Here is a 20,696-nt window from a genome sequence, read left to right on the forward strand (position 1 = left end):
TTTGTTTCTTGACCTTATTCACCGGAAGTGGGGCGCAGACGATTCGGGCAGCCCCGCAAGTGAAGAGAAAAAAAAGAAAAAAAGCGAGAGAAAAAAACTCGGTGAATTTGTGGGTTCGGGCAGATTTGGACGGAGTTTCCGAACTGTCCCGGCCCTAGGGAGCCCCGGGAAGGAGAGAAAGTCGTCAGCATCGGTAACTTCTACTTATTTCCCACTTAGTTTATTTTTCTGTGTTAATTTGAGTGACTCGCATGAGCTGCTTCTCTTCTGTGTCTCGACAGCCGGAAGTCTGCTTGAGGCTGCGCCTCACACCGGGGCTTTGGCGTCGACTGTTTTTTTCGCTGTTCGTTTTTTTTATCCCCGAGTTTTTTTTTCCTTTTTTTATTTTCACAGAGGCGAACGTGGGAAGGATGGAGACAGAGAGGATAGTTATTGTTTTGAAGCGGAAGTTTATTTAGCTATGCATATGAAAAGTTGATTTAAGATATAAAAATACAGGAGTCAGAATAACTGGCTAGCTATTTAATTCCCCACGAATTCTTAACTAGCTTTCTAGCTAGCTAATGTGTATGTAGCACAAACGAAAACAACTTGGCTACCTATCTATAAGCTAGGTGTTTACCTAGCTAGCTTTGTTGGTAGACTAGCTGTGTTGTTATCTCCCGTTACGCCCCTCTGTCCAGTACAGTAGCTAACTTCACTAGATGGGAAACATTAGCTTGCTAGCTAGTTAATTTGTAAAGCCATAGTGACAGTTGCTTGATGTGCCCTACATAAACAAACATCGCTAGACTCTAGTTCGATAGATAGCAATCCGACACACGTTAGCTAGCCAAAACGCCCCCAAAGCTAGCTACGGCGGTTAGCTATGACAAGCTTACTACCTATTAATTAATTTCGTTTGCGTGGTGGTGTTAGAAACGTTAATATACTAAGTTACTAACAGCAGCAAGTTAGCTATTTTTGTTACAGCAGCGGCCATATACTAGCTAACGAATCATAGGGTGGCTAGATCATGGCAAGAGAAACCCCTATTGAGGAGTGATAATCGAATCATGAGTTCACCAAGTATCTCACTGTCGTATTAGCTAACTTTAGTTAAATTAATGTATTATGGATAGCTAGGAACTGCTATTTGCTTCCATTAAACGCTGACGCTAACATACGATAGCTAAATTGTGCATATGTTACGGAATATAAATCATGACTAATGTTACTGTCAAATGTACATTACATGGGCAGAATTGATTCACAAAATGTTAGCTGTTAGATAATTTTAGCCAAAAACACGTAGCTAAGCGCGATAAATATCTGCCTGGCAGGGTAATATGTCAAAAGGGGCAATATTTGAGAATGCAAAATAAGTTAAAAAGATAATGAGCTTGAGACGCATTTCAAAGACAGTTAAATAAAACTTAAATACTGTACAACCAAAACGTGAGCATCAGTTTGTATAATTGTATTAAGAGCTCGTACACACACACACAATTAATAGTTATCTATTTGAGAGACCTGGATGAACATACTGAACAAACGGGAATAATAATCATCACACCTAATTACATTTACATAATACTTTTGTATTATCATACATAACATCTATTTTCAGTCACTACTGTTGGAACCACCGTGGTGAAGTGCCAGAGCTATTAAGCAATTGCCCCATATAGTGTAGAGGCATAGACACATTTAGACTATTGCTAAATTTCCTTTATGGTGTTGATGAATTTTGTTTCTCAACTGCAGGAATGATGGAAGATTCCCATTTTAACTCATCATACTTTTGGTCTCCCGTTCCAACAGTGCAAGGACAGGTATGGACGTCACCACTGGTAAATAAGAAAGCGCGATGATTATTTCTTCAAACAATGAATTATTTTACTTTGGTGGCTACCACGGGTCGGGTGCATGTCATTTGAGAAGATGAAGCAGTGGTTAGTCCTTTGAATGATTCCTCCTTGTAGTCTGACCTGTGTGTGTGTGTGTGTGTGTGTGTGTTTGTCCTGCTGCTCTTTAATCTCTGTGTGCCCCATATCCCCCTCTGTGTTTCCCTCTGTCCCATTCTTGCTGGGTCTGGACCCCTGCTCCCGCTGCCCCGCACTGATTCCCTGCTCCAGATTGAGAACGCCATGTTCCTTAACAAGATGAAGGAGCAGCTGGGCCCGGACAAGAACCCCTCCTTCCCCCACTCCTCCTCCCACTACCCCACGGCAGTGCTCACCGTGCCGGGCACCGTCTCCATGGACGCAGGGGCGGCAGGGTCGCGGGCGCCCAAGCAGGAGGGGGGCGGAGGCGCCTCGCTGGCGGGCGGGGGGCACCTGCACCCGCCGCACACGTCCCAGAACATAACGGTGGTGCCCGTCCCGTCCACGGGCATCATGACAGCAGGTCTGTGGGCTCTGTTGAGGTGCCTCTCTTGTGTGTGTGTGTGTGCGTGTGTGTGTGTGTGTGTGTGTGTGTGTGTGTGTGTGTGTGTGTGTGTGTGTGTGTGTGTGTGTGTGTGTGTGTGTGTGTGTGTGTGTGTGTGTGTGTGTGTGTGTGTGTGCGTGCGTGCGTGTGTGCGTGCGTGGGTGTGTGTGCCTCTGCGTGTGTGTGTGTGTGTATGTACACACGTGTCTCTCTCCCTCATAGTTTATGTAGCTAAGCGTTCTGAACCAGTCTCTGTCCATGTTTGTGCCTTTATTTATAAACTGGTCCCAGTGTATCACAAGTCATTCTCAGTCACCAATGGTCTCTCTCTCTCTCTCTCTCTCTCTCCCTCTCCCTCCCTGTTTCACCCTCCCTCTCTATCTGTCTCAGCTGGGCTGGTGATTACCACTCCCCAGGGCACGCTGGTCTCTCCTCCCTCCTCATCGCAGTCTTTTGTTTCCGGGCCTCCCACAACCACCATGATAGTGTCCACGCTGCACCCCCCAAACGCAGGTAAAGCCCTGTACTGTAGCGTGTTGTGCTGGGAGACAGTGGGCGGTAAATACGCTGTCAATGGATGGTCTATTTTCCTGCATCTGCAATGCAGTAGGCCTATAGCAGTCTGACACCAGCCAATGTACCGGTGTGTACGCTAATACTAAAGCTTTCTGGCTTTCTGATATTAATGCTAACATAGGGCATGTGAATATCCTGAACTAACCCTCACATTTACTGACTGTGGGTGACACCACCCCCACAATGCACTGTCACCTGTACTACCAGGACTGCACTATCACCCATGGTAACCGTGGACCGACTGTCCAATGAAACCAGCAGTAACCTTGCATCCCGCACCTAAGGCAAAAAAAACTTTAATTTAGTTCTGTTTATAGGCATTGTGCAAGTTCAAGCATGCTGAAACTAAAGTCTTTGGTGTGTGAAGGTGTTTACGAGCAACGATAACTGCTCTTGCAAGCGTACAAAGTGTATTGAGACGTTTTTAGAAATGTATTCTTGATCGAGCGTGGTGTAGGGATTGAAAAGACGAGCTGATGAGGGGGATTGTGACTGATGATGAAGAGTTTCCATTTGAACCGCACGATCCGGCAGCCGTTTCCCACAACAAGCGGCGAAGAAGGAGACTTGGAAAAAGACAGACACAGTAGCATTAACATTTTCATCCACCCAGACAAAATGAGCAGGCAGGATAAACAACATAATTGGAGGGAAGCAGCTCGATGGCTTGGCAGGAACGGCAGCTCGTTTTTGTCTGTTTGGTCTGTTCTGTTCTTGCAACACTTCAGAGCAAACTAGAAAGAAAATATTGATTGTTTTTCCTTAAATCGTAGCCATAGCCTGAGGAGGCTGCACATACTTAGCTGGGTTGTAATTTTCAAAAATCACACTTTGTGTTTGAATCTCACCTTCCAACAGCAAATAGACAGCAACCGCAACTCTGTTGAACTCCTATAATAACATTAACCGCATGGTGCCTTGATACTAGATGTAACCCAGTTTTTTTACTGTTAATGAGGCTACTAACCATCTGGCTCAATAACACCAGCTATAACCCAACTTTGTGCTGATGGTGAGGCTAGCCATACGGCTCACTAACCCCAGCTGTAACCCAACTTTGTGCCGATAGTGAGACTAACCATATAGCTTGCTAACACCAGCTGTAACCCAACTTTGCGCCCATAGTGAGACTAACCATATGGGTTGCTAACACCAGCTGTAACCCAACTTTGCGCCGATAGTGAGACTAACCATATGGCTTGCTAACACCAGCTGTAACCCAACTTTGTGCTGATGGTGAGACTAACCATATGGCTTGCTAACACCAGCTGTAACCCAACTTTGTGCTGATGGTGAGACTAACCATATAGCTTGCTAACACCAGCTGTAACCCAACTTTGCGCCCATAGTGAGACTAACCATATGGGTTGCTAACACCAGCTGTAACCCAACTTTGCGCCGATAGTGAGACTAACCATATGGCTTGCTAACACCAGCTGTAACCCAACTTTGTGCTGATGGTGAGACTAGCCATCCAGCTTTTTAAGGCCAGCTGTAACCCAACTTTGTGCTGATGGTGAGACTAGCCATCCAGCTCGTTAAGGACAGCTGTAACCCAACTTTGTGCCCATAGTGAGACTAACCATACGGCTCGCTAATGCCAGATGTAACCCAACTTTGTGCTGATGGTGAGACTAACCATACAGCTCGCTAATGCCAGCTGTAATTGTAACTCAACCTCACGGGGAAGGTGAGGGACGAGAATGAATGCAGAGTGTTGAGCATGTTCTCTTCTCTCCGTTTCTGTCAGAGACAGGCCGTCCCTCCTCTCTCTACCTCTACAGCCACAGTGAGTACCCTCCCACCCCCACGCACCATCAGCGCACAGCACAAGCAAACACTATTTACAGCATAGCAACAGCGGCCATCACTTGCACTATTTGGTATGATTAGCGTCGTGGCGAGGCATCTATTAAAGGATGTGTTATGTATGCTAATCTAAAGAGCCACTTCAGAACTGTAAATACACCATGCCAGAATGCAGCAAAACTCCCCCCCCCCCCCCCCCCCCCCAAGAGCAGAAACTATAACTGTATTTTGTGAATACAGGTGTTGCGGATTATCGGAGACATTTCAGTGCAACTGATTGGAGTGGCAATAAAGGCCTTTCTTTTGTCAAAGTTTTTAGTTAATAATGATACAGATGTCGCACAAGTATTGTGGCGACGAACTTGTTTTGTGGAGGGGGAAGTAGCATATCACACAGCACAGCAAAGCAGCAAAGGGCTCACTCTGGAAGGATTTCACTGGTCATTTTCACAGTCAAGCGCACTGAGAATAATAGAGCACCCAGAGGCTAGCCTTGGAATTGCAGCTGTGCTCTTATTTGCGTAGTGCCACCGTTCGAACGTTCTAGCCTGAATGAAAGGCACTTAAGCATAGCCAGCTGTATTCAGAAAACCTTCAGGACATAGTGCTGTTATTTTCTACTTTGGTATCTGTGGGCTTTGATGTTAAAGGATTACACTACTGTGTGGAAGCAGGGAAATAAATAGTTTGGAAACGGGTAATTTGCTGGTGACGGATGAATTATGTCAGGCCCTGATATGGCAATGTTCTTTTGGGAACATAATGTTCATTTCGATGGAATTCCAGCCACAGGGATTCAACCAGAAATAATATATTGGACATTTTTTTTAGATTTGATGAATTAATGCATGTTTTCATGAGCATCAATAAATATTTTGTTTGGGAATAAATAATAATATATGGATAGGTACTCGCCATACCCAGGCGGCAATAGCGTTCTGTCTGAACTACCATGCCTGTCTTCTCACCTCAAAAATCAAAAGGTCGTCCATTTGTGCATAGGAGCTGTTCAAGCTAATAGCTCTCTTCAGTAGCTAACCAGGAGGGCAGGTGTGGCAGGTTAATGCCCGAACATTTAGAACTGTTAGCACATGTTTTTCATACCTGTCGACGGCTTATTTGCTTCTTACCATCATGCTGTGTGTCCTGTTTATTATACAGAAACCTGTAAAAACGTGTCTCCATAGTTAAAAGTCCTTCACAGGAAATATAACTTGACAATAGAATCTTAATACCAGCTTTGGCCTGTCAGACACCACACCCGTCTCTTCCTCGGCTTGGAGATAGTTATTTTAAGCAGAACTTGAAAAGCCGCCTAAACATAAATAGTATGCGTTTATACTAGTCGTAAATTGCCGTCAAAATTGGCACACTATCGGTTTTGGTATTTCATCTTTCTCTTTTTACCTTTTTCTATAGCTTATTTATTCAGATCAACTTATATGTTTGGTGGCTATTTGTTTAATTGAAAAAAAGCAAAGTACATGTTTTATATAATTTTTTTGTTTTATAAAAAGATTATTTCAGATTTTTAGAGTATGTTTTTTATTTTGGTGGGAGGCTGCTGAGAGACTCATCCAGCTGCACACTGGGTTTCAGTGTGTGATATGTCCCAAGCTCTCATACCTGATCCTGGCAGCCTGATTGGCCAGTACTCAATCGGCCGTAGCCCCGCCCAGGGAGGGAATTTCCTCCCCTCAGTCCGGACCCGCAGCTGCTCCAGCACATCTGGTGGCTGCAGCCTGTAGCCCACCTGCGCCAGCTGCACATGCAGTGTACTACACCGACGCAGTGGCTGCGCATCTGAGCTGCCAGACTGCGGGGGGAAATGCTGCATGCTCCTTTCACGGCAGCAAACATCGTCCTGTCACAGTGCCGAGGCAGGCCTAGGATAGGGCTTTCAAAATGGAAAAAAAGAAACAGTTGGTTCCAAAAGAACCTCCAAAACGTTGATCTGAAGGCACGTCCCTCCAAAGACGCGGCCATGGCAGCAGATGTAGTAGTTGAGGAGGCAGAGGACTGAATGCTGTATGCAGATCTGCACTTGGCCACCTCCCTCTGATGGAACAGCAGTACTGCCCCCAGCTGTTGTACAAATGCATCTGCAGAACACTGATGTTCCCATTTACATGGAGCTGTGTATACAGTGGTGCGAAAAAGTATTTGTGCCCATTCAGATTTCCTTGATTACTGCATATTTGTCATGCTGAATGGTTTCAGATCTTTATACAAAATATAAGAATAGACAACAGAATATAATCGTGAGGAAACAGAAAACACATTTCAAAAATAATTTCATTTATTTAATGACACAAAGTTATCAAACGCCTATATCACCCATGTGAAAAAGTAATGGACCCCTTAGTTATTCAACCTATTAGCCAAACTCAATTGATAATTAAATTCCGCCGATTGAACACAGCTAGACTTGATGTAGCCGGCCCTGCTGAATTTAAACTTCACTCACATTGTACATTAACATCAGAGGTAACCGCAAAGTTTTTACAAGCACACTATGCCATGATCAAAAGCAATTCCAGAAAAGATGAGAAAAAATTGTAGAACTACATCAGTCTGAAAAGGGTTACAATGCCATTTCTAAGGCTCTGGGACTCCATCGAACCACACTGAGGGCCATTATCTCCAAATGGGGGACATTTGGAACTGTGTTGAATCTTCCCAGGAGTGGCTGGCCTGCCAAAATTTCTCCCAAGAGTGCACTGACAACTCCAGACAGTTAAAATTATTCCAGGGGATCATCTAAGGAACTGCAGGCCTCTCTAGTCTCAGCTAAGGTCAGTGTTCATGACTCCCCAATAAGATAGATACTGGACTAAAATTAGTTTCATGGGAAAGTATCAAGGGCGGAAACCACTGCTAATCAAAAGATACCGCAGTGCTCCTCTCACAACACAGCATCACACCAACAGTCAAATGTGGTGGTAGTGTGATAGTGTGGTGATACCTTGCTGCCTCAGGACCTGAACGACTTGTCATTAAGCCATTAAGTCCACTCTGTACCAGAAAATTCTTAAGTAGAATGTCTGTGAGCTTAAGCTGATGTGTAATGTGTAATGTATAAGACAATGATCCAAAACACAAATGTAAGTCCATATCTGATTGGCTGAAAAGAAACAAAATTATAGTTTTGGAGTGGCCTAGTCAAAGTCCTGACTTGAACCTAATAGAGGTACTGTGGCAAGACCTGAAACGAGCAGTTCATACTCGAAAACCTATCATTTGTCTGAAATGAAGCAGTTCTGCAAAGAAGAGTGGGCTAAAATTCCTCCAAAGTGATGTGAAAGACTGATGTCGAATTATAGGAAGCATTTGTTTCAGTTATTGCTGCTAAAGGTGGTGCAACCAGTTATTAAGTTTAGTGGAATAATTACACTTCACATGGCCGGTATGGCTGTTTGATCACTTTTTTCATTAAATAAACAAAATAATAACTTTTAAAATGTGTTTTGTGTTTACTCTAATATTACATTTTGTCTAAATATCTGAATCCGTTCAGTGTGACACTTACGCGGTAATATAGGAAATCTGGAAAGGAGCACATAGTTTTTCACAGCACTGTAGTATGATGGTAGCTATTCAGTAGCTGTTTTCCACTGTCACGGAGGTACACAAGGAATTTGAACTAATGGCTTTAGTTTGAAGATGCAAAGGATTGTAGTGGAGCCCGTATTAAACTACAACTTGTGTTAAAAATGGCAATATTTTTGAGACTGATCTGGCAGCTGAATGTCACGATTTTACTTCTTGAGCGTGGCAAGTGTTTTGTAAGCTTGACTATTTGCTCTCAGCAGGACTCCCTTTCAAAACAAGATGATGCATATCATGGTATTTAAATCCTGAAAACCAAATGTCTAAATATATGATATGCGTGTGTTACTGACTTTTCTTGTGCCAAAACCTTGGAATTGAAATCAAAGCGATCCAAAAAATTGGATCTAAAATATGACGAAGGGGACGGTTCTTGCTCTTCTGTGTTTGGATTTGGCTGAAGGCCTGTAGAGAGGGCTCTGGCTGCTTCTCACTTGCAGGCCGTGCCCTTGAGTGTCATGCGCTGCTGATGTTGACACTGCAGCAGGAGCCCTGGTTCAGACACTTGGGAGGAAATTACACATCATGTGATGTCACAGATCTGTGCACTACCAGCCTCAGAGGTGCTGTTCCACGCAGGAGTGGAAGTCTGAAGGCACATTAGCTTGTTGGGAGACACAGATACTCTGTCAATGTGCTTTTCAATGTGGTAATAACAATTGAGTGCTGTCGAAAGCTTGCATTGAAGTGAGCAGTTTTTGGAAAATTGATCATCCGTTTAGAGTTGTAGTACTCTAGCGATTTGGAGATGGCATTGCCTCTACTTTTCCCCCTGCAGTTGGCTCTCCAAGTCTGGCCTGGAGGATGATGTTACCGCTCACCTCAACTAGAGAGCTTACTGTGAAATGATGAAATAACCTCCACGTTAGGGGTTACTTATTAGGTGAAATATAATTCGAAATATAATGGGAAATGTAGTTCATGTGGAGTGGGAATCATTCCTTGAATCAAGGGCTAACTTCTTCTGATTTTGCAAGGTTCTTCTCTTCTGCGGTGTCCAACCATGTTTCTCTTTTCTCTTCCCTGATTCAGACAAGAAAGAAAATGCCGGTGTTGCCCCAGCCATTGTCATGCCAACGCCCTCAAAGAGGGGCAGAAAGAAGAAGTCCGAGCTGGCTAGGACAGGCCCCATCACGGGTCACACACTCCCTACAGGAAGTGATGCGTTGATCCTGGCACACCTGGCAGCAGGAGGACAGGTAATAATGATTAGATGTATGATCAGCAAACAGGCAGACAATCTGGTGAAAGACTGGCACTGTGAAAATCTTTCGAGTCTTCATTCAGCCGTTCATTCGTTGTTGTTGCAGCACCACGCGGCTGACCCTTACGACCTCTCTAACGATGAAGACGACCATGGCAACAAAGACGGAAGCAAAACTTACCGGTAGGAGAAAAGTGTTTATGTAGGAGGAGACCAATGTGCACCCAGTAAAATAAGGATTACTGTTTATTGTTACACAGCAGACATGACTGAGTGTACAGCTAGCTGCTCAAACTGATGGTCAATAAATAAGTCATTTGTATGCGGGGTGCATCACTGCGATTCGGTCCATCACACTGGTGGCCACAAAACCCTTCACTTTCACTGAGCCATTCCTGATCCTCACTACCCCACCTCTCCCTCCCTCTCTCTCAGTTCTGTTCTGTCTTCTCCATTGCATTCCACAGAGTTTAACTTTTTGGTGATGCTGTTTCCTCCTCTGACCCATAGAGTCCGGCTCACTGCCTCTACCCCCTCCACAGGTGCCGGATGTGCCCGATGACCTTCTTCAGCAAGTCAGACATGCAGATCCACGCCAAGTCGCACACAGAGGCCAAACCGCACAAGTGCCCGCACTGCTCCAAGTCCTTCGCCAACTCCAGCTACCTGGCGCAGCACATCCGCATCCACAGCGGGGCCAAGCCCTACACCTGCTCCTACTGCCAGAAAACCTTCCGGCAGCTCAGTCACTTACAGCAGCACACACGGTAGGGGTCCGTCTGCTGGGAGCGAGAGCCAGCCACAGCGACGCAGGCTAGCCCTACGCGGGGAGCGTCTGTTTGTGTGCGCGCTGCGTGCCTGTATGTGTGTGTGTGTGTGTGTGTATGTGTGTTTGTGACTGTGTGTGACTGTGTGTGACTGTGTGAGACTGTATGAGACTGTGTGTGTGTGTGCGCACTGAGTGCCTGTACATGTGGGGGTGTGTGTGTGTGTGACTGTGTGTGTGTGTATGTGTCTGCATGTGAGTGTGTGTGTGTGTGTGAGAATGTGTGTGTGTGTGTGACTGTGTTTGCGTTTGTGTGTGTTTGTGACTGTGTGAGACTGTGCACGCTGCGTGCCTGTGTATGTGGGTATGTGTGTGTGAGACTGTGTGTGTTTGTGCACACATATGTGTGTGTGAGCGTATGTGTGTTGGAGAGGTGTGACTAGAGATTTCTGTATGACTACTGCGTGAGCGAAGTGTTACTGTGTACAGGATGAGACTTTGTGGGGCATGTGATGTTCTTTGAAGTTGCTTTTGGAAAGTGAAATGTAATTTTGGGGAGCGTATATGAAATATTCATTTGGCGTTTCAGCTGAGCAAGATATTAACCTTCAAAGTGCAATGTTGTTGCTACATATGTTAGGGGTGGGCCTGTTTACTCAAGTAAATTAGTACTGGCCAGAATCTGAAAATCCGAAATAGTTTTTTGCAAAATGATCGCAAAAATAATTGCGATAGTAATGGGTGAAAGCTTGTACAGCCTATGTGTTGCGCTTACCAACAAACCCCCCCAAGCCCCCCCACCCGCCGGGCCACCACAGCGCCTAGCGTAGGACAGCAGGCATGCTGGAGCCTGGCCTGATAACAGTTCAAAACGAGCTTTCATCTTATCGAAGAGCGCTGCCGTGCAGGCTAGCCTACGCCAGAGAAAATCTGATGCCTTTACGTGGGTCCACTGCTGTAAAATGGGCTTTAGGTACAAAATGAAACAAAATTAAAGCGTGCTCGTGTGAATGCTATGACAAATTAGCTTGTCATTGTTAAGAGGATGTAGTAAAATGTCCCACCCCTAATATAAATACTTTGTGTATTTTCAGCTTTATTTTGAAAATATTTATGAGTGTGTGTGTGTCTGTGTGTGCGTGCACAAGCATGTGTGCATATGCAAATACACATAAGTGCATGTTTTAGGAATTGATATTAAAGTGGGCGAAATACAGATTAAGTGGCTTGCATTTGCATGCTGTCCTGTACCTGGTGATTGGCTCTTAGAAACACTCAGAGTGTTTTTTATGTTTTTTTATGTCTCTGTGTCTATCAGTCTGTCTTCTGCTTTGAGTTCAGCCTCTCTTTGCTTTTCTTCTTCTGTGTCAATGTGTTCATCTCTCTCTCTCTCTCTGTCTCTCTCTCCCCCCTCCCCCCATGCTATTCCTGACACTAATGTACACACATACAAAGACACAAATATTAAAACTCAGCCTGAGTGTCCATTCAGAGTAATGGAGAAATACACAGAGAAACGCTCGTGAGATAAGAACATGAGTTTTCCATTTCCTCTCCTCGCTCTCTTCCCCCTCCCCCACCCCTGCTTTCCTTCTTCCATCTTTCTTCCCGTACATCTTTCTGCGAGGAAATAAACTGATTTGTAGCGTCTGCTGTGGCATCTGTCCCTTCCCATCGTTCGTCTTTATGTTTCCCTCCATATCTTGTGTGTTTTTCCTGTTTTTCTCAAAAATCGTGTCCCCGAAGGAACTGCCTTTCTCTGCAAATGCACACCTCCGTCCAGAAACTTTTACTCTTGTGTATGTGGAACGTGCAGCATTTTCATCTTTCAAATGAGAATGGGATGTAGGTCTGTCCTTCCGTACCGCCTGTAGAACATTCCGGAAACAGGAGCTTCCGTTTTTGGAAGAGGCCGGTAGGGAGGGAGGGGGGAAGGGAGAGGGAGAGGGAGAGAGATGAAGAGGTGGATGTGCTTGGTGTGTGTTTGTGTCCTTCCTGTCCCGGCTCAGGCACTGGAGAGGTTTTGTTGTTGGGCTCACGGCCAGGGCCCGAGCAGACTTGGCGGGATCAAGCCCATTTGACCTGGGTGCTTGACACCTCTTTCTCTCTCTCTCTCTTTCCCTCCCCCTTTCTCTCTTATCTCCCTGCCTCGTTAGAAACCACACAGAGGGCAAACCTCACAAGTGCCCGCACTGCTCCAAGTCCTTCGCCAACTCCAGCTACCTGGCGCAGCACATCCGCATCCACAGCGGGGCCAAGCCCTACACCTGCTCCTACTGCCAGAAAACCTTCCGGCAGCTCAGTCACTTACAGCAGCACAGCAGGTAACACCCCCAGGGAACACTGACCCCACAGGACCCACACTCCTCCTTCCCTCTCCCATTACATCTCTCCCTCTCTCTCTCTCTCCCTCTCTTCCTCTCTCTTTGTATTCTATGTCTTTGTTTATTTTTTTCCCTTTCGCTTTATTGCCAGCTTTTAATATAGCGTCTCGGCAGTTTTCACAGATTATTGCACTTTAAGGGTTCACATACAAATGATATGTGGGGTAGGCTTGCTGCAGATATTGGTTTCGGTTTGTCTAAGCTGATCACGTCCTCCGTAAACATTAAGAGACTCTGAGAGCAGTGTTTTATGAGGAGTATTATTTACCAATTTTTTCAGTAAAAGATAATAAAACTAAGATAAAAAAAACAAGATCCTGAATCTAAGCAAGTGTACACTGCCCTGTCTGTAGACTTTCTGCAGTAAGAGTACATAGTGCACACTACTCTCTGCAGACTGTAATATATGCTCTCTGCAGTAAGAGTACATAGTGCATACTACTCTCTGCAGACTGTAATATATGCTCTCTGCAGTAAGAGTACATAGTGCACACTACTCTCTGCAGACTTTAATATCGGCTCTCTACAGTAAGAGTACATAGTGCACACTACTCTCTGCAGACTGTAATGCATGCTCTCTTCAGTAAGAGTACATACTGCAGGCTATAATACTACATAGTCCACACTACTGTGTCTGCAGGCTATAGATGGTGGTTTCTGGATTGTGTCTCTGCAGGATTCATACTGGGGAGAGGCCTTATAAGTGTGTGCACCCAGGCTGTGAAAAGGCTTTCACTCAGCTGTCCAACCTACAGGTAATCTTATCTGTTTGTTAATTTTCAGGTCCATAAAACTTGTACTTTGCTTGGGAAATGTTAAGGTTCAGGTACCTGTAGTTCTAAACTACCAGTTATTTCTGTCCTGCGCTTGATGTGTTCCCACGGCAACAGAATGTGACGGGTCTAAACACCATTGGCCAGACATTGGCAGTATTCACTATTACTAATACTCATTTATGGCAGTGTTAATAACTGTTTTAAGTCATCAGTGGGCCAATGGCATCAAACTTTTGTTTCCAGCCCACTTGAAAACTTGACAATTCACACCCTGTCTCTGCATTGATCCTTGATCTGGGCTAGCACAGCTGGCTCAGAAATGGTGTTTTGCGGAGCTGCTGGGCGGCTCGCTCGGTTAAGGCACCGCGCTGTGGCGATGAGCCCCGCAGCCCCGGGTCAGATCCAGGCCGTGCCAGCGCAGACCGCGCCTGGTAGCGCCGTATGGCCACGCACAGCTGTCCACTGCGTGTGAGACGGTGATCGCGCATGAAGGCGGCTGTGGTTGCTAATAGCTAACAGGCTGATGATTCCAAATAATACTGTTCTAAATTAGGCAGAAAATTGGACATGTTCAGCTCCACTTTGGGCACCGATATCTTAAAATAAAAAATAATGATAATAAATTACATTTGAACATTTAGCAGGCACTGTTGCGCCTTGTAGCATTCATTAGAGGAAAAAAATAATGCATTTCCGATTATATATATATATATATATATATATTCTGAACGATTAGGACTCTGCTGTGGGGTACTTGTTTAGTTGGGTAAACCCACCTCACGCGTGGCCTTGTAATGCTGACACTTTAAATAGGTAGAATTGATTTTTTCGGATGCTTAGAAGGGCAGCTCCCTGCTTAATGATTGCTCTGTTTTGGACCCTCAGTCCCATCGTCGCCAGCACAACAAGGACAAGCCCTTCAAGTGCTACAACTGCCACCGGGCCTACACGGACTCAGCTAGCCTGGAGGTGCACCTGACCACCCACACGGTCAAGCACGCCAAGCTCTACTCCTGCGGCCTGTGCAACCGCTCCTACACCTCGGTACGCCCGTCTGCCCCAGACCACTCCCCTTTCTGCTCCCAGCTCCGCCCCGCCTCACTTCAGAGCCCCGCCCACTGATTACAGATCCTGATTCTTCCGTTAGTCTGGCTTTTGAAACAGTGTGGCTGGGGTCTGAGGTGGGTTACAAACCCATACCCACCCCCTAACTTACACTGTACTGTACACCCACACCCCACTGACAACCTGGGGTTCTGCATGGACTCTTGTCCTTTCTTACAGAGCCAGATTTTTACAGTCATTTTAGATTACTAAATTTACTTTCATTGATAGGTCATTGATAAACTGCTAAAAGGGGCAAAAATGTGAACAATATTAAATGTTCATTAAACATCCATTGCTCTTATATTGTGTGAGTGCACATATGCCCTATGTGTATGTTTATAGGTTTCACAAACGATAGTGCCTGGCTGTAACTGTGAAAAAGATCTCAGTTACTTTTGATGTAAACAGTGTAAAATTGCCCTTAATCAGGCAGTAGCTGTGGATGTAGCTGTGGGTGCTTGAGCAGGAGAAGGGTTTACTGCAGTCTGGGTAATTTATTGCTCGTGTCTGTCCTCAGTGCCTATCCAATTGTTGCCTTTCCATTTGCTGTGAGCTATTTGTGTGCGTGTGTCTGAGTGTGTGTGTGCATTTGTGCGCGCACGTTTGTGTGTGCGTGCGTGCATGTGCGTGTGTGCATGCGGGCGTGTCTGTGTGTGTGTGCGTGTACATTTGTGTGTGTGTCTGTGTGTTTGTGCCTCTGTGTATGTGTGGGTATGCGTGTATGTGTGCCTCTGTGTATGTGCGAGTATGTGTGTGTGAGTGCCTCTGTGTATGTGCGGGTATGTGTGTGTGTGTGCCTCTGTGTATGTGCGAGTATGTGTGTGTGAGTGCCTCTGTGTATGTGCGGGTATGTGTGTGTGTGTGCCTCTGTGTATGTGCGGGTGTGTGTGTGTGCGCCTCTGTGTATGTGTGGGTATGTGTGCGTGTGTGAGTGTGTGTGTGCATGCGCGTGCATTGCAGGTGCTGAATACTGAATGAATGCTGTGCTTCTCTCCCCAGGAGACGTACCTGATGAAACACATGCGCAAACACAACCCCGACCCCCTGACGGTGGCTGCAGCCGTGGCCGCCCAGCAGGCCCAGCAGGGCCAGGGCGGCAGGGGCAGGGGGCAGGGCCGAGGGGCGCGGGGCGGGTCCAGGCAGGGGTGCGGAGCCGGGGGAGGTGGCTCCAGGCAGGGGCTGGCCCAGGGCAACTCCGGCACCCCCAGCAGCTACCCGCAGTCGGAGGGCGTGCCCTGCCCCTTTGACCTGCACCAGTACAAGACGGTGTCCGCCGGGGAGATCCAGTACAAACCGGTCAGCGTGGCCGACCTGGCCGCCCACAAGGACCTCTGCCTCACCGTCTCCACCTCCGCCATTCAGGTGGAGCACATGAACTCGTAGAGCTGGGCGGGGCTGGGGGGCGGAGCCAGGGGCGGAGCCGCATGTAAAGAATGGGAAGGCTGCATAAACTGCAGGTGGGTGGCGCTGATATTTTCTCAAACAGGCTGAAGAGGGGGATGATGGGAAACGGTGAGGTCTGCGGAATGGTTGGGAAGATGGATTTTTAATCCTATGGATTTGAATCCCTTTGTTTACCGGAGAAAGGGAGCGGGGAAGTGGTCGGAGCGTAATGGAGAGATGCCACGGAAAGAAAAGGACTGAGCAAAGACACTAAATGGGGAAAGAAGGAGAGAATGAGAGGCGGAGTGCAGAACCTGAACTTTGTGTTTTTTTCTTATTTCTGTCTCTCACCTTTCATTTCATTATTTGCCTCAAATATTTCATTTTGTATTTTTCTACCGTGTCAGAGAGGAATTGGGAGGCGAATGAGAGTGAGGAAGAAGCTCTTGCTCTTTTTATTGTTAGCATCTGTCATTTTATTTTCCCGCTCTTTCCTGAAAAGCTCTATTGAGAACGGTGCTGAAACAGTGAAGAATGATGGTTATTGTGGTAACAACACTGACAGTTTTTGGTTGCCAGGTACTGTTCATGAATTTCCTTTAAGCTCTTACACTGACAGCATTATTACAGCTGTCATAGTTATGTTTCATCATCATCTTCATCAGGTGGAGGTAACTCTAGTCTTTCTTGTAAAATATATATACCTGTATATATCTAAGACAAACCTTCAAAAAAGGGAAGGACTTCTTTTGCTTCTAAAAAACAAAAAAGAAATATCTACCAACGTGAAAGAAATAACTCAAACAGAATCATTGATATGTATCTGGAGGTCAGCCAGCCACAACCTTGTGAAGCTCTTTGAGCTTTGTGAGGCTGTGATTGGCTGATTTTTGTTAGGTATAATTCTTGTAGTATTTCATTATGTGTCTTACCATATAACATGGTTCTCAGTATTCTTATTACTGTTATTAATAATATTATTATTGCTCTTATTACTATTATTACTTATAAACTGCAGTACTCTCGTGGATTCTCCATGCTGTATAGACTGACGCACCTAAAGCAACTGTTTCTCCTGACAGGACAATAAAAGCCACGCAGAAACAGACCCGGCCAGTGCTGTCCTCTGTCTGTGCTGCCCGCTATCTATGCTGTCCTCTGTCTGTGCTCTCATCTGTCTGTGCTGCTCGCTGTCTGTGCTGTCCTCTGTCTGTGCTGCAATTTGTCTGTGCTGCTCTCTGTCTGTGCTGCCATCTCTCTGTGCTGACCTCTGTCTTTGCTGCCCTCTGTGCTGCCCTCTGTCTGTGTTGCCCACTGTCTGTGTTGCCCACTGTCTGTGCTGCCCTCTGTCTGTGCTGCCCCCTGTCTGTGTTGCCCACTGTCTGTGCTGCCCTCTGTCTGTGCTGCTCTCTATTGGTGCTGCCCTCTGTCTGTGCTGCTCTCTATCGGTGCTGCCCTCTGTCTGTGCTGCCACACCGGGCTCGTCCGTTCTGCAGCTGAGTGCTCAGAGCTGTTGAATAGCTTGTGTACGGCAGAGTTTTGACAGATCCAACACCCTCATTTAGCTAGTTCTGTTCTCTTTTACCATGTGATTATGGGCTTTTAGATGCAACAGCCTCCACATGCTCCAGTCAATACATTACAGCCATTTACAAATCCCACTGTGCATAATAAAGCTAGGAAGTATTTTTATATTATTATCATGATTCATATATTAATTCAGCATAATTAGTTTGGGTTAATTTGTATTTACTTTAGTTATTGCTTAATATGTCCACTAGATGGAAGCAGGGGTCATGGAAAAGTCCCATGTTCTTTGTGCATCTAAAATGCTATACCAGTTTCCTGGGTTTTACAGGTCTGAGTCATCACTTTACCAGGGAGCTCCAGAAGTACTCCATCTCAAGTACTCTTATCTCCCATCATTCCACTAGACCTGAGCTGCTGGGAGAAGATCTTGTGACCGATTGCATCACAGTGTCTTTCATTGTTTCACTGAACAGGGTGCAGTGCAGGCAAGGGGTGGGGTCTAGAGGTGGAGCATACTAACGTGTTGCCATGGAGATGAGAGAGCCCGCCCCTCCCATGCCGGGAGCCTTGTGACCTGTGGATGTGAGCTGTGTATTAATAGAAACGTGCTTTAAGTGTATAGCAACCACATAATGGGCACAGCCCACTTTGCAGTGAACACACAGAGGGCAAAGCAGAAAGCCCAGGAGATGTGCTGGCAGGGCTGGATGTGGAGAAGATTATGGAAAAATTCATTACTGAAAAATTAATTCTCAGGAACAAAGAACTGTTATATAACATTATGGTTTAATCAAGTGGGGTTCTGTCCAGCTTTATTAGTTTAATGAGTTATGAAGCATTTCAGTCAGTCGTGTGCGATGAGAATCTTCACTGCTTTAATCTAAAATGACAAAAAAATAGGCGAGAAGAAGAGGATAAACAATTTTTTTCATGACACTACCAATTACGGAGAAGAAACAAATGGTACTTGACAGGAAAAGTGGGAAAAAATTCAGTAATGAATCAAAAAAAAATAAAAGTAACCATTTGTGTGGAAGAGTCACAATGAACTAGATGGACACTGACAGCCCTGCTCTATCACACACACACACACACACACACACAGGGCAGCAGTTCCTGGGACCCCTGCCACAGAAACCCAATACCCAGAGGTCACTGCAGCTGCCCCCACTGCCCATCCCAGGAACCCAGAGGGCTGTTGGCTTTAACAGGGAGATGCTATTTTGATATCACAGGCAGGCGGTGCTGTGCTAAGATGGCTGTGAAACGGCTGTGAAATGGATGGCTTCTGCCATTGCTGGCACTGGATGAGCTGGCATCGCAGGATTCCCAAAGACAGCGTGAGGACAGGAAGGGGCGGAGCTTGTGAGCTGCCAGGTAGGACTGACGTGAGCGGGGAAAGCAGACTCCCCCTTTGGGCTGGACCAGCACCAGCACAAGACCGGGGTGTGTGGAGGAGGCCAGCTCCTGTGTAAAGCATGCACTGTGTATTTATCAATCTTAAATTTGTTTTTACAATTATTCCTTCCCGTGTGTGTTGCTTTATCTTCTGTATTTTCAGGTACGTGTTTTAACTGCAGCTAACTGTATCGGCGGACTGGTTGATGTACTGTGTGTGAGACTGTGTCAAATATCACACAAATCAATGCAAACTAGCAGGAACACTGCATAAGCCAGAGAGGATCAGAAAGTCTAAGGTAATTCAAATGTGTAATAGAAAAAATCATATATAAAAAATATAATCTTATGAACTCACCTCAGGACCCTGTGGTGTGGTTTCACAAGCATGACCACAGAATTGGGTGAGTTCTTGGTACGGTGCATTTACAGGGGATTTTCATACCCACAAGCAATCAAGGTTGATTTGACTTGGAACTTAAAAAGCTAAAAATGACACTGATGAAACATCTGACATATTTATTTTTGTGATCTTTCAACTGTGTGTTTGATACGAATATGAATAACTTTCCCATGTCTGGACAAGTCCACTGTAAATGCAAACCGCAAACTTTAATCCTGTAACACCCTCCTTAGTAGCTTCCAAAACAACACTGAATAACGTGGCGTGGACATCAGGGAAACAGCAAAATGAAAGTGCTTTTATAACCGTGCTGTATATCTACCAGGATGTGATTTGAGCAAGTTTGCATGCTGTGCCAGGAGCTCAAAGGCCGGTAGACTATTTGCAGCCCACTGCGTCTGTGATGCTGGCTGCTGTGTGAATAAGCTTGACCCGGGACGAAGGTGGCAGAGTGGCTTTTACAGAAGTGTTCTAACACCCGCATCGCTGGCGGTAGGCTTTCCATGTAACGAACACACAAGCTGAGAGGGACAGTTCCATGTACCGCAGGGTCTTGTGTTCACAGCCCAGAGTTTAATCCTCCATGCGGTAATTATTCTACAGATGTTCAGAAGTCACCTTTTGAGGTCGGGATGCTCATCTTAAGGTGCAGTTCACTCAAAAATGAAAAGGATCTGTATTTACCTGGAGTGCGTCAGGTTAGTTTTACTGAGATTTGATGAGCTTTCTAGCTATCTGCTGCAGCTCACCCTGATACAACGAACCTCAACGGTGCCAACGTGTGTGTGGCTCAAAGCACCAAAAATTTACATTGGATAAACTCAACAGCATTGTCTCCAAATGTAATGACTGTCACTCACAATCATCCACATACCTTGTTGTGCAAGGTTTCATTGAAAACCACTTCCTACTGAAGTACGGCAAGTGTGTATATCCTTGCAAAGTCTCATCCGAAGCACACTGGTATTCTGTGATGCAGTGTCAGCATTGTTGAAACAATTTTGACACTGCGCTGCAGAATACTGGCCTGTTTGGATATGTCTCCGCGAGGTATACTTTGGTTGAAAGTTTTCAGTAAACTTGTGCACAACAAGGTCTGTGGGTGTTTGTGAGTAACCATGTCATTATATTTGGAGAGAGACATTGCTAGAAAATTAGCCAAATCTAAGCTATCTGGATGGATAGATAGCACTCCAGGTTAGTGGAAATATGGCTTTATTTTATTTATGGATGAACTGCTTCTTTAACAAAAGTAGATATTCTTTGGTGGACTAATCAATCTGAAAACCACACTAGATCACATACATGCGCACACAAAAAGAATGACGACACACACTCCAGA

The 20,696-nt window shown here is 45.6% G+C and overlaps 1 protein-coding gene across 6 annotated transcripts; it reads left to right on the forward strand.

Moving 5' to 3' along the window:
• Window positions 1–17,131, forward strand: znf384a (zinc finger protein 384 a). 6 transcript variants are annotated; one of them, XM_035430868.1, is made up of 12 exons: window positions 1–193; window positions 1,747–1,832; window positions 2,118–2,388; window positions 2,800–2,922; window positions 4,736–4,774; window positions 9,436–9,602; window positions 9,714–9,790; window positions 10,150–10,233; window positions 12,557–12,697; window positions 13,434–13,512; window positions 14,419–14,577; window positions 15,640–17,131. In XM_035430868.1, the coding sequence occupies exons 2-12, from the start codon at window positions 1,749–1,751 to the stop codon at window positions 16,021–16,023; spliced, it is 1,608 nt and encodes a 535-aa protein (XP_035286759.1). In that variant the 5' UTR covers window positions 1–193; window positions 1,747–1,748; the 3' UTR covers window positions 16,024–17,131. The 6 variants fall into 6 exon arrangements, with proteins under 6 accessions (XP_035286759.1, XP_035286760.1, XP_035286756.1 ...); XM_035430863.1 differs by having other exon boundaries at window positions 3–193; window positions 10,150–10,374; window positions 12,530–12,697; XM_035430864.1 differs by having other exon boundaries at window positions 3–193; window positions 1,747–1,814; window positions 10,150–10,374; window positions 12,530–12,697.
• Window positions 17,132–20,696: the final 3,565 nt, after the last annotated feature.

The sequence above is a fragment of the Anguilla anguilla genome, chromosome 8 (genome assembly GCF_013347855.1).
Source record: "Anguilla anguilla isolate fAngAng1 chromosome 8, fAngAng1.pri, whole genome shotgun sequence".
NCBI lineage: Eukaryota > Metazoa > Chordata > Actinopteri > Anguilliformes > Anguillidae > Anguilla > Anguilla anguilla.

Excerpts from the sequence above, each read along its gene's own strand:
- znf384a (XM_035430863.1), top strand. The coding sequence starts at position 1,749 with ATGATGGAAGATTCCCATTTTAACTCATCATACTTTTGGTCTCCCGTT. Across the intron at positions 1,833-2,117 it reads AGGTATGGACGTCACCACTG|ATTGAGAACGCCATGTTCCT; the intron begins GTAAATAAGAAA and ends TCCCTGCTCCAG. Across the intron at positions 10,375-12,529 it reads CACTTACAGCAGCACACACG|AAACCACACAGAGGGCAAAC; the intron begins GTAGGGGTCCGT and ends CTGCCTCGTTAG.